This window comes from Falco naumanni, chromosome 19 (assembly GCF_017639655.2).
Source record: "Falco naumanni isolate bFalNau1 chromosome 19, bFalNau1.pat, whole genome shotgun sequence".
NCBI classification, from domain to species: Eukaryota; Metazoa; Chordata; class Aves; order Falconiformes; family Falconidae; genus Falco; species Falco naumanni.
Window position 1 is genome coordinate 3,709,798 of NC_054072.1, and position 12,040 is coordinate 3,721,837.

At 62.7% G+C, this 12,040-nt stretch overlaps 1 protein-coding gene across 1 annotated transcript; it reads right to left on the bottom strand.

The window, feature by feature from the left end:
* Nucleotides 1–306: 306 nt before the first annotated feature.
* On the bottom strand, nt 307–11,816 carry RHOBTB2 (Rho related BTB domain containing 2). Its single transcript, XM_040618041.1, is given in 11 exon segments — nt 307–2,973; nt 3,049–3,154; nt 3,370–3,458; nt 3,543–3,693; nt 3,771–3,889; nt 4,901–5,696; nt 5,698–5,926; nt 6,025–6,210; nt 6,324–6,427; nt 6,629–6,830; nt 11,435–11,816. Coding segments are annotated over 11 exon segments (2,250 nt in total). The 5' UTR covers nt 11,467–11,816; the 3' UTR covers nt 307–2,737.
* Between the last annotated feature and the right edge of the window lie 224 nt (nt 11,817–12,040).

Genomic DNA, 12,040 nt, shown 5'->3' on the forward strand with positions numbered 1-12,040 from the left:
TACTCACCATCCATCCTCCAGCTGGATGGGTTGCTCCTCAAACACTTTGTGCCTTGCTCTGGCTCTCACACAGCTCAGGGACAGCTTGGCTGGAAGAACTGTGTTACTTGAACTAGCTCCATGTGCCGCAACCCCAGTACAGCCCAGCACACCAGGACCTTCCCCAGCATGGTGGGAGAGCGCGAGGGGCATCACCAGCCCCCTCTCTGCAGCCAGGGCTGCAGCACCCATCCTCCTACTGCTTCTCCCATGCTCCTCACCCACACTTAAAAAGAAAAATCCTCTCTACAAAACACAAGCAGAAAGTTTGTATTTATATATTTATTTAGTAATTGGAAACGTACATATATTAACTTAAAAGCTAGTATAAAAATAGTAGTTTTTTACTATGCATGATTGTGTGTTTTTATACAGAGCTCTGGCCCAGCCAGTTTACTATTTCCAGTTTTTACATGTCTCTGTATGAAGGAAGAATAAACTTTTAAAAAATCCTCCTGATTTCTCATCTTTTGGTTTTTCCGCCCCCCTCCCCTCCTTGCTCTGCCGTAACGCTGGCGGTGGGCTGTTCTAGGTTTCAGTGGGCACCAAAAGAGCTGGACCAGATGCTCAGCAGCTGCCCTGCATGGCACTGAGGACCCAGCCCATGGCATCAGCGCTCTGCCACTCCGGCATCCTGCTGGGAACGGTCCCCACCAGCGATGCTTCTGCCAGGGAAAGTCCCCAGCAGCAAACCTGGGCTCTGCCTTTGCTCCTGCGCCATGAGTCCCGTGCTCTTCAGTTGCCTGCAAAAGTCGGAGGCTGAAATCTCAGTTTCTCGAGCGTGCAGGGGCTGGAACCCTGGGGCCAAATGATGCCGCTGGACCCCCCCGTGACGGAGCTGTCGCTGCCGGGGGGCTGCGGTGCTCCCTGCTCCGGCTACACCCAGCCAGGGCTCTGTGTGTTGCAATAGCTGCGTTGCAAATCCATGCAGTGCTTAGTGAGCAAAAGGGCTCTGCTCGCCCCAGAAATCCCCCCTGAGCTGCCCGCCAGCCTTCGCACTGCAGTTGGGTTTTATCGATAATGCAGGTCTGGCGCAAGTGCTAAAAGCAGGAGCTCTCGGTGACCTGCCAGGAGGCTTTGTGCCGAGCTCCTGTCCCGGGCAGGCTCAGCGTGCCTCCCAAGCATGCAAACCTGGGCAGGGAGCTCCTGCAGAGCCAGGCACATGCAGGATTTAGTGCCGGGACACAGGGGCTCGGGTCCTGGCCTGGGGAAGGCAAACAGGACTCAGAAGCAACGGCGAGCGCCCGGATTTGAAAGAGAAAGAAACTTGTCGTCCTACCTGCTCGCTGGTGCTGCAAAGTGTGAAAACACCGAGTGTAAGCTCGCTGGAGCCGCAACCTCGCTCCTGCATCTGTGGCTGAGGATGAGCATGCGAGAGGAGTGACTCCAAGGTGCTGTACTGAGGCCAGCCGGGAAGAGGAGCAATGCGGAGCGGGAGGGGATGCCAGCGGGAGCATCCCTGCTGGGAGCATCCCTGCTGGGAGCATCCCTGCGTGCTCGCTCCAGCGGCAGCCTCTGCCAGGGGTGGGCTCAAAGGAGCGTCCCCCTTCCCGGCTGGGGAGGGTGAGCAGAGGTTTGGGTCCCTCCTGCTCTCCTGCCCTGCCTGGCAGTCCTGCAAAGCCCTGGGGCCATGCTGCCTCCTCCTGCTGGGACCCGCTGGGTTTGTGCACCTACAAGGACACAGGTGGGACATGCAAAGTTAGTCTGACGGTAAAGCCACCCCGCCTCGTACAAGGTGTTTTGATGGCTGGATCCTGCAACGCTTCACTGTCCCTGTACACCCCAGGAGCGCTGGAGGCGGGGGGGTGCTGGCGTCACCCCAAGAAGGGCACAAGGATGCCCCATGTCCAGCCACTTCCTCCCAAACACACAGGGACCACGCTGGGCTTTTAAAATACCATTTATTACAATGGAGCCTTCCAGGCTAAAATCCCAAGCCAAGAGCCTGGGGTTGGTTTCTGGTGTGGCAAGTTGGGGTGGGCGGGTGGGTTTGGGATGATTGGGTGTTGGGGGTTTTTTTGCTTTAAGTTTTCTTCTTAAATAAAAGAGAAATTAAGAGGCAGGGAGGAGAGGGCTCCTGTCCCCTCCTGCTCCCCAAATTAGGGCAGACCCCACTTGTGAGTAGAAGGAAGGATGCTGCAGTGCCTGGAGGCATCTGGGGACCGGGGTCCCCTGCACCATGCCTAACCCTGCTGCAAGTCGAAGGGGGTGGCAGGACCCCCACAGCGGCTCCGGCTGCCCAGGGTGACAACGTGCCATCAGACAAACCAACCACATCCCGCAGCTTCTGCTTACAAATTCAAGTGGAAGCTGGATGGGTTTCTTCTTCTTCCTCATGCTGCTGATGTCCAAACGAAAACAAAACCAAAAAAACAAAACGAAACCAAAATAAAACCACAACACAGCCCTCGTGCTCCTGTAAACATGAGTTTCTCCTGCTGCTCGGTCTCTGCCAGTCCTGCAGCGTGCTGGCAGCTGCGGCGCGGGGAGAGCAGGGCTCCAGGAGCGCCGGGGGCTGGCGCCCGGCCCCGAGCCCCTCCGCAGGGACAAGCCCCCGCTACCCCCGTCTCCTCTGGGGCTTCGGCCGGTGGCGTCCGCTCCACACTTGGCGCTGGGGCAGGTCACCCCACTCTTCCTCCTCCTCCTCCTCCTCCCCGTCTCCTCCCAGGGATGCTGGAGCCAGGGCAAGGACGGGCTTTCAAACCACAGCCGAGGAGGAGGAGGAGGAGGAAGAGGAGGCTGTGGCTGCCGACGATGAAGGAGAGGAGGAAGGGGAGGTGGAGGCGTTCCAGAAGAGCCACCGCCTCTTGGGCTGCCGTTTGAGGTGGAGGTAGTCTTCCTTCTCCCGCTCCTTCTTCGCCCGCTGGTAGTGATCCTCCTCCTTCAGGTACCACACCGGCGGCCAGCGGTGCTTCTCGAAGTACTCCTGGTTCTCTGCAGGGACACCAGGGGTGAGGGCAGTGCCAGGACTGCCAGGACACCCGTCATCCCGCCCCGGCCCCCGCTCACCTCCCGACATGGCCTTCATGTCCCGGGGGAACTTGCGGCAGACGTTGTTGTAGTTGGTGCAGATGTGATGGAGGCACCAGTCGGCGAGCTGGTAGGCGCAGTGGAACTGGAAGAGACGGAGCCCACGTCAGAGCCCCCACGGCACGGACCGCTGGGGAAGCCAGAGGGATTCACCCCACCCCTCCACGGACATCCAAGAGCAGACCTGGTTGTCCTCTCTGCCAGGAGAGCATCACCCCCCCGAGCTGCCAGACCCCCCTGCGTGGCACCACCCAGCACCTCGCGCATCGCCAGCCCCGCCGGCACGGCGTGCTGTCCCACCTGAGCCAGCTCCAGGAACACGAGCACATCCCCATCGATGTCCACCATCATCTGGGCCGCCTCCATCAGGCCGGTGACGGTGTACTGCTCTGTGGGGGACACAGGGGGTTACCGGGCAGCTGGGACAGGGTGACAGCGAGGGACACTGTCCTGCTGCAGCCACCTCGACTCACCGGTGAGAGCCACCAAGTGCGGCAGGCAGAGGCGGTTGGCGAGGATGATGAGCTTCATGTCGTCGAGGTCGGGGCTGGAGCTGAACTGCCCGGTGTAGAGGTACTCCAGCACCGCCCGCATGCAGCTCTTGCTGGTGTAAGGAAGTGCCACCTGCAAGACACACACTGGCTGTCACCCTGCGCCCGTGTCCCCAGCTGTCCCACCCTCCCGGGACAAACCCTCCTTACCTCGTTGGTGGAGCTCTCCACGAAGGGGCCGCCGAACATTGCGGCCATCCAGTCGCAGCTGGAGATGAGCAAGGGCTTGTGGGCACTGATAGCACCATCATCCAGCACGAAGGTGACATCTGGGGACAAGCAGAGGGATGCTACTGGGACCATCCTCGAGCACCCAGGGCTCAGCCACAAAGTGCCTGGCACTGGGGACAGCAGCGAAAAGGGGACAGAGCCTAGCACATCCTATATTTTTTCCTAAAGATTTCTTTTTTTTTTTCTTTTTTTTTTCCTGCAGCCCCCACCAGCTCAGAGGAGCTCAGGGAAGAGCCCTGGTGGGGCTCCGCTTCTTCCGGGGGATTTTCCCTGAGGCACATCACGACACACTTGAAAGCAAAGGGGAAAACTCAGGAACCAAACATCTCGCCCAAGTTTGAGTCATTGGGAGAGCTGAGAAGGATGCTGGGGGTCTCCTGCTGCCCCGCTCTGCTCTCCACCCTGGACCACAGCTTTTCCTGGTGGCGTGCCATGGGCCAGCACACATCCGTCCCCCGGCAGCGACAGCTTGACCACATCAAGGTCCGTCCTCATGAACCAAATCCAGCTGGAGGGAGGCTGGGACGTGCACACACACACACCCAGGGTGTCACCCCGCAGCGCTGCAGCACAAGCTGGTGGCACGTGGTGCTGGGTGGAAAGCTGGGGAAGTCCTACCAAGGGCACATTGCTCCTCGTAAATCAGATGACCCAGGGGAAGTCTGGGCCTGGGAGGGAAGGAAGTCGCCTTTGCTGCTCTCCCGTAAATAAACAGAGCTGTCAGGCGAGCTGGGGAGCAGGGAACCCAGGGGAAGGGCCATTACACTCACACTTTCTAGGGGGAAGACAAAAAAAAAAAAAAAAAAAAAAAAAAGGCAGCTATAAAAATCCCAGAAACTCACAAAGTGTGACCAAAAAGCCCAAGGAAAGCGAGCGAGTGCCTGCTGATCCACAGCACAGCCGCCCTGCACATGCCTGGGGCAAAGCCAGGAGCTGCGAGCCCCGCATCCATCCATCGGAGCCCCCCATCCATCCATCCATCCATCCGAGCCCCCCAGAAAGGAGAGGGGGTGCTGCAGATGGTCCTCCCCCTCGGCCCGGAGTCGTACCCGAAAAAGTCCCCTTGGCCAGGCATTCCTTCACCCGGTTGGTCCTCCGGACATGGAAGGCTTTGGTGATCTCCTGGTTCATGAACGCCTCGTTGTTGAGGATGTTGGCCACCATCATCCGGAGGTCGAACACCTCCAGCAGCTCAGCGATGTGAGCAATGTGCATGAGGTCCCGCTCGTTCTCATCCAGCTCCCCTGTGTACAGGTACTTCAGCACGGCCCGGAAAGGACCTGGCTGGATGGAAGCATCCATCTTCACCACCACCATGAGCTTGGACTTGTAGGTCAGCGGGTCTTCTGCCATCTCCTCCTGGATGCTGGTGAAAGCCCGGCTCCAAGAGGAGAGGTTCCTTCCCCGCCGCAGCCCGTGCTCCCCGTTCTCGTAGCGGTTGCCCCGCAGGATCCCATCACTGGTGGAGGCTCTAAGGCACGGTTTTCGCTGGCCAGACCCGGCCTCCTCGGTGCTCTCGCAGATATCGAAACTAGCAGCTCGCAGGAGGAAATCCCGCCCGTGGTGCCTCTCCTCTTGGTGCAGCATCCGCTCGGCGGCCGCGGTGACGGCCACCCCAAAGCCGTGCCCCGCGGTGCTCTGCTGGTCCTCCTCGCTCAGGTCCATGAGGAACAGGTCGTAAAATTTGGAGGAGGAGGTGGAGAGGTAGATCTTGTGTGCGTAGATTTTGATCTTCTCTTGCAGCACCAGGATGACGTCCGCGCACAGGGGGTCCTCCAAGAGGTGGGCTGGACGCTCCTCGTTGTTGGAAGGGGGGTCTGGGACGATGATGATGGGTGGAGGGGGGCTTGGGGGGAAGGAAGGGGGCTTGGAGAAGAGGCCGCTGTACGTTGCGGAGGTGGGACTTCCAGAACTGCAGGTGACGGCGGGAGATGAGGGCGGCACGGATGGCATTGTCAAAGACGTCCTTGATGCCAAACTGGGCCACCACGCTCGTCTCGTAGTAGGGGATGCCCAGCTCCTTGGCTACCTCCCTCCCCTTCTCCGGGGGAAGGATCTCGTTGGGTTTGATTGGCCTGAAAAAGAGGGGAGATAATGAAGAGACCCCTTCAGATGCACGATAAGGAGAAAGCGTTGGGCAGGCACGGACACCTCCAGGGCACAAGAGTCCCACCTGGCCAAGGGTCGCCGTGCCCGATTGACGGCCTCCAGGTCGGCATAGCGCAGGTCGAGCTGGCAGCCCACCAGGATGACAGGCGCGCGGGGACAGAAGTGCTTGATCTCTGGGTACCACATGGTCTTCACATGGTGCAGGGAGTTGGGGTTGGCGATGGAGAAGCACAAAACCACAACGTCGGACCTGCGAGGAAAGGAGGGTCAAGGTCCAGCGTGGCGATGGAGCCAACCCTGCCGTGCTTTGGCACTGCCCTCCCTCCCTGCCCCGGGTAGCCTGAGGCTCTGCCCCTCCCCTACCTGCCATAGGCAAAGCGCCTGTCTTTGTGGTGGTCACCAAAGGTGTCCCAAAGCCGCAAGGACACACTAACATCATCTACCACATCCCGGGAGCGCTCCAGCACCTGCGGGAAGAGAAACACCATCCAGCTCATGAGTCCTTGAGACCTGCAAACGCAGGGCTGCCCCCACCCCATGCAGGGTACGGAGGGGCAATTCACAATCCCGCTGCGGGGAGGGTGCAGCTCCATCTCCCTGGGGTTCGCAGGGGGCATCCATGAGCCCAGCCCCCCCAGCATCCCTCTCTGCACCCCCCCAGCCCTCACCTCCTGGCAGACACGGTACTGGTCAATGGCCCACACCGTGGGCACGTGGGTGGCGAGGAGCTGGTACTGGGTCAGCGTGGCGTTGCAGGCGCGGGCACAGATGAGTCGGGTCTTGCCCACCGCGTTGTCCCCGACCACGACGCACTTGATAGTTTCTACGTTTGGCCTCTCATAATCCATGTCAGAATCCATTAATTGGGACCTGCAGGGGGAAGCGGGGTGGGGGTGGGGGTCAGCAAAGAGAGCCAGGACAAGCCGGGGGGCTGTCTCCAGGTGGGACGGGACGCCGAGGGGGATGAAGCGACAAGACGATGCAGATACTCACGCTCGGAGCTGGCAGCCCCTCGCAGCACGGGGGAAGCTCTGCAGCCAGCGGCAGCTGGGAGCCCCAGCGAAGGCAGCGAGTGAAGGCAGCTGCCCACCCCGCGCTGGCTCCCGTTCCCCGCCAGTCCCCTTTAAAATTTAATATTCCCGTGGCAGCGTGTGTTGCTCTGCCGCGCGTCAGACACATGCCCTGCGTTTGATTCGACCCTCCTCCCTCCCCGGCTCTCAGGCTCTGGCTCATGCTTGTTCATGTGAGATGAGGCTTGGCTTTTTTTTTTTTTTTTTTTTTTTCCCCTCCCCTCCTCCTTTCCCCTTTCTCCCTTTCCAGCGTTCGCAAGCGAAGCTTCCAGATCCGCCTGACCCAGTGCACACCCGGGCACCGCCAGCCTCTCTGGCTGCCTGGCTCCAGGGAGCACCAGCTCTGTCCCTCGACACTGACCTGCCCCCCTTTTCCCACCCTGTTCCCAGAGGGGATATTAGAGAAGCGAAGGAGAAGCTGGTTGCATTTCCAGGAGGCTCATCAGCCCTCGGGTTTGGAGGGCTCCCAGCATCACCAGTCTCCCAGGGCCAGGCGTGACCCCAGTGTTCCCAAGAGGAAGGTGGGTGCTGTGGGTGCTGCGAAGCCCGTACGAAGCGCGTGCATCCTGCGAGCGGGCATGCCCGGGTGTACCACCCTCTGCCCCTTCAAAGCCCCAGACTCTAAATCAGCCAGAATTAACTCATCACAGCGTTAACACAGGGATTTATGTGCTTTCCAGGGAGAAGAGCGAGGAGAAGATTGAAGGAAGGGGAAAAGGACAAAAAAAAACAACCCACAAACCCACCATATCCCAATTGCTCTGAACTTCCCAAAGCTGCAGCTTTTTTCTCCCTTGTCACCCCCTCCTGGCACCCGAGCTGCTATAATAAACCACCAGCGCAAAGGCTCAGTGAGCTAAAATACCCGGTAACGATGGCAACCGAGCCCTGCACGCCATCCCTGCACGCGGGGACCACGGACACACTTCCCTAAACTAGCAGCCTGGCAAGGACTTTCCAATGTTAGCACCTCCCTCCCGTGCGCAAGCTCTCTGAGCACACCTGGCTCCTCCAGCCTGGAGAAGACGGCACGTGAGAGGGCTCAGCACCGTGCAGGATTGAGCCGTGAGCCTTGCGGGCAAGCGGAGGCAAAGGCAGGTGGCACAAATCCAGGGCACTTTTAGGTGCCAGTGCTTAGCCATCGGCGGGTCCCAAGGCAAAACTTCGCCTGAGTAGTTGTCACCAGATGCCACGTCCCCTCCATCCTTTGGGATACGGGGAGTGCTGTTTGTTGGGGGCATTGAAAACCAGGAATAGCAACCTCCTTGGGCTCTGCACAGCGAAAAGGAGTCGGGGCAGGTTGCCTCCTTCCCCACTAGACCCTGGAAATTTGTTTCCACCTTGGGCATGCCCCTCCACCGCCATCCCTGGTCCCCTGCTCCTCCCGGGGATCCGCTTTGCTCTGTAGGACCAGGAGATCTCTGGGGGGGGGGGGTGGGGTGTCAGTGCTCAGGGAGCTTCGCTGCGGTTATTTTTTGGGCCAGCCGCGCTCCCACGTTGGCCGAGCTCATTCAGGTGGTGGGGGGAAGGCACACGGAGATGACAACTGCGGTCGGCAGTTTGGATGCTTGCCCCGGGCGGGATGCTGGGCCTGCACCCAGCCGGTCGCGGGGGAGCTGGGAGCCTGCTTAGGAAGTCCAGTGCCTCCAGGGAATTAAGGGCTAAATCCTAATGGGATCAGTGCCTGCGGTGAGGAGAGGAAGAGGGGGATAGCAGCAAGCACAGAATGCAGGCGCCGAATACAGCAGAAGCGTGCTGGGGAGCTCTGGCAGCCCCGCAGGGGTGGCTCGTAGCCCCCCCACCCACAAGACATCACCCCAGGAGGGGGCCGAGAGCCTCTTTGCAGGGCCAATTTCAGCAGGACCATGCCACCACCCCCACAGCCCCCCTCCCCACCTTCCCCATCACCGCCTCCCTCCCAGGAGCACTCTGAAACCCACCAGAGAGCAAGAAATAACCCAAGACATCGGAGTTCCCCCCAGGAAAAGCCCTTTCCTGGGAAGCAGGGCTGCTCTGGCCAGCAGCCCCCCCAGCACGTCGCAGCCCCCCCACTCAAATCACACGTGCCCCCCCGCACCCCAAAATTGCTCCTTCCAGGCTGCCCAGCCTCTGGTTGCCAAGGCAACCGCACCATCACCCCGGGAGCCGTCGCTTAGCAACTCCCAGGCTAAAAATCCTCCATCCCGCACCTCGAGAGGGGAGGAGAACCCCCAAAGCGGGGGGGGGGGGGGGGGGGGGGGGGGGGGCGGGAAGCACCCCAAAAGGGCGGCAATGCCCCCAGATAAGGTGGCATCTGTCGTGATCCTGGCGGCAGCTGCGGGGTGGGGGCTGCGGCGGGAGAGGGGCTGCACCGCGGCCCCGGGGCACTGCAAGGGGGGGTGGGGGGGTGAGGGTCCCCGCAGCTGGGTGCGGGGCATTGCAATGGAGGCCGGGGAGCACCAGCACCGGGTGCGGGGCATCGCGAGGGGGTCCGGGGAGCACCCAGAGCCGGTGTGCAGCATTGCAAGGGGGGCGAGGGTGCTCGGAGCACCCAGGCCGGGGGTGCAGGACATGGCAAGGGGGCTGGGAAGGACCTAGGCCGGGTGCGGAGCATTGCAAGGCGGGCCGGGGGTGCGGTCTGCACCGGGGCCGGGTGCGGGGCATTGCAAGGGGGGCCGGGGGTGCTGGGAGCACCCGGGCCGGGGCCGCGGGCCAGCGCAAGGCGGCAGCGGGTGCATCGCGGAGGGGCCGGGCCCCTGCTGGCCGCTGGGCCGCGGGGCAGGATGCGCGGAGGCGGAGCGGAGCTGGGAGGCGGAGGGGGGGGTGTCCCCCCCCCGGTACTTACACCAACACAGACGAAGCGGCGGCTCCCAGGGGCCGGGGCCGGGCTCGCCCCTCCGGACATGGCCACGGCGCAGGTTGCGCGGCTCGGCACTGCGCGGCTCGGCGCCGCGCTGCGCGGCTCAGGGCCTGGGGCGCGGGGGCCCATGCCGGCACCTCGGCCGCTCCGCTCTCCGCATCCGCGGCCCGCTGCGCTGCGCTGCGCGGAGCCCTGCGCGGAGCGGCGCGCTGCAGTCGGGGCCGCCCCGCCTTCCATTCACAAAAAACAAGCGGCCCCGCCGAAGCCCCGCCCCCGCCCCCCCGCCGCCGCCCATTGGCTGAGAGCGACTGGGGGGGGGGGAGGGGGGAACACACGCGGGGGGGCTGCGGGCGGGCAGCGGGGCCGGGGCGCCTGGTGGGGGACCCCATCCTGCCGCGCATGGGACCCCCGCGCTGCCCCATCCCACCCTTGCTGGGGTCCCCATCCTGCTCCCCCCCCCCCCCGCCCCTCATGGGGGACCCCCATCCCGCTCCCTCAGTCCTGACCCCACGGGGGACCCCCATCCTGCCCCCCCAGTCCTGCTCCCAGTCCTGCCCTGCATGGAGGACCCCCATCCCGCCCCTCCAGTCCTGCTGCCATGAGGGGACCCCCATCCTGCCCCCCCAGTCCTGCTGCCATGAGGGGACCCCCGTCCTGCGCCCCCAGTCCTGCCCTGGCCGGATCTCTGTTCTGCCCCTAACCCCCCCCCCCCGCCCTCCATCATGTGCTGCATCCAGCCCTCATCTTCCCCATGCATCTCCCCTCCATCTCCCCACTGCAGCCCACCCTCCCTGCTCCCCCCACACCGGGAAGGGGTGCACCCTCTGCCCCCCCTCCTCTGAGCACTTTTCCCCTCCCCTGCATGGGGGCTGCATAGGGCCGCCAGCCCCCAGGGTCCCAGCCAGGCCCTGCGCGGTGCTGGTGGTGCTGCCAGGCCGACAGCCCGGCTGAGGATGGGGCTGTGCCGGATGAGACCCCTCCTGCGGCCGCACACAAGGCACAGCACCCCCCCAAGAACACCCCCAGCCCCTTGCAAAGCTGCTTCTCCGGGGGTGAGGGGGGGGGCGCAGAGCTGACCCATCCATCCATGCTCTCCAAACCTAGGCCACTCACTACAGCACTGCCTTTGAACCCTAGCCTGCCACGCTCCTCGCAGCCCCCTCCTCACCCCGCAGGCCCCCCCCCCCCCCCAGCCCCCCCAAGCTCTGCCACCCCAGGGCATAAAAAACTCAGAGTCATCTTTGCAGCGGGGCTGCCGGGAAGGCATCCGGCACGCTGGCCCTGCTGCTCTGACCCCGTATATCCGTATATCCGCATCATGTGATGCTTCGCCATCCTTCCCCAAGGCTTTCGGCCGCCTGCCCTCCCCCCCCCCCCCCCCCCCGCCGCATCGCCTCCACCGAGCCACGCTGAGCTCGGCCCCCCCCCCCCCTCCCGCTCATCTCGCCTGGGCTCAGGCCCATGGCCGCCACTGATGCAACGCCGCGTCAACCGGCGTCAACCTCGCGCCTTCGCATCGCCGCCCAGCGCGGCCCCCAGCCCCCTGCCGTTGCCCCCCGCCTCACCTAACTCGCAGGACGGGGATCTCTCTCTCCATAGCAGAAGGAGATGGAGGCGCTTATTTGGGGAGGGGGGAGCCTTTTGGCTTTTGAGCCGGGCATAAGCAGCTCCCGCTGCTGCCTCCGTGCCCACGGCGGTGGCGAAGCTATCGGCTTCACGGAGAAGTTATTTATCCCCCTGCAACGGGAGCTGCGAGCAGCCGAGCTGCAGCTCTGAGCTTTCTTCTCCTCGGAGTAGATCACGGGGAAGGAACACGTAAAGCTTGTTTGCCAGCCGCATGATTTGGCTTATTTGCTCTCTTCTAGCAGGTGCTTAATTGTGGCAGAAAAAAGTTCCTGGCAGCTCTCTGGGCATCCAAATTCCCGCCTGCCCCCCTCCCTGCTAGGCAAAACAAAAGCACAATTGTCACTGGCAGCCCAAACACCCACCGCCTTTCCCGGCAGGAGAGAGCCGGTGGCGGGAGGCACCGGGAAGGGCACCGGGCAGGGAAAGGGGCTGGGGAGCATCTGGCCGTGACCCGCAGCCCCTCTCCTGTGGGAGGAGAAACACAAGTCTCAGCCGCTCTCGCTGCATCCCACAGCTCCCCAGCCAGCCCACACCGCGGCGTGGCA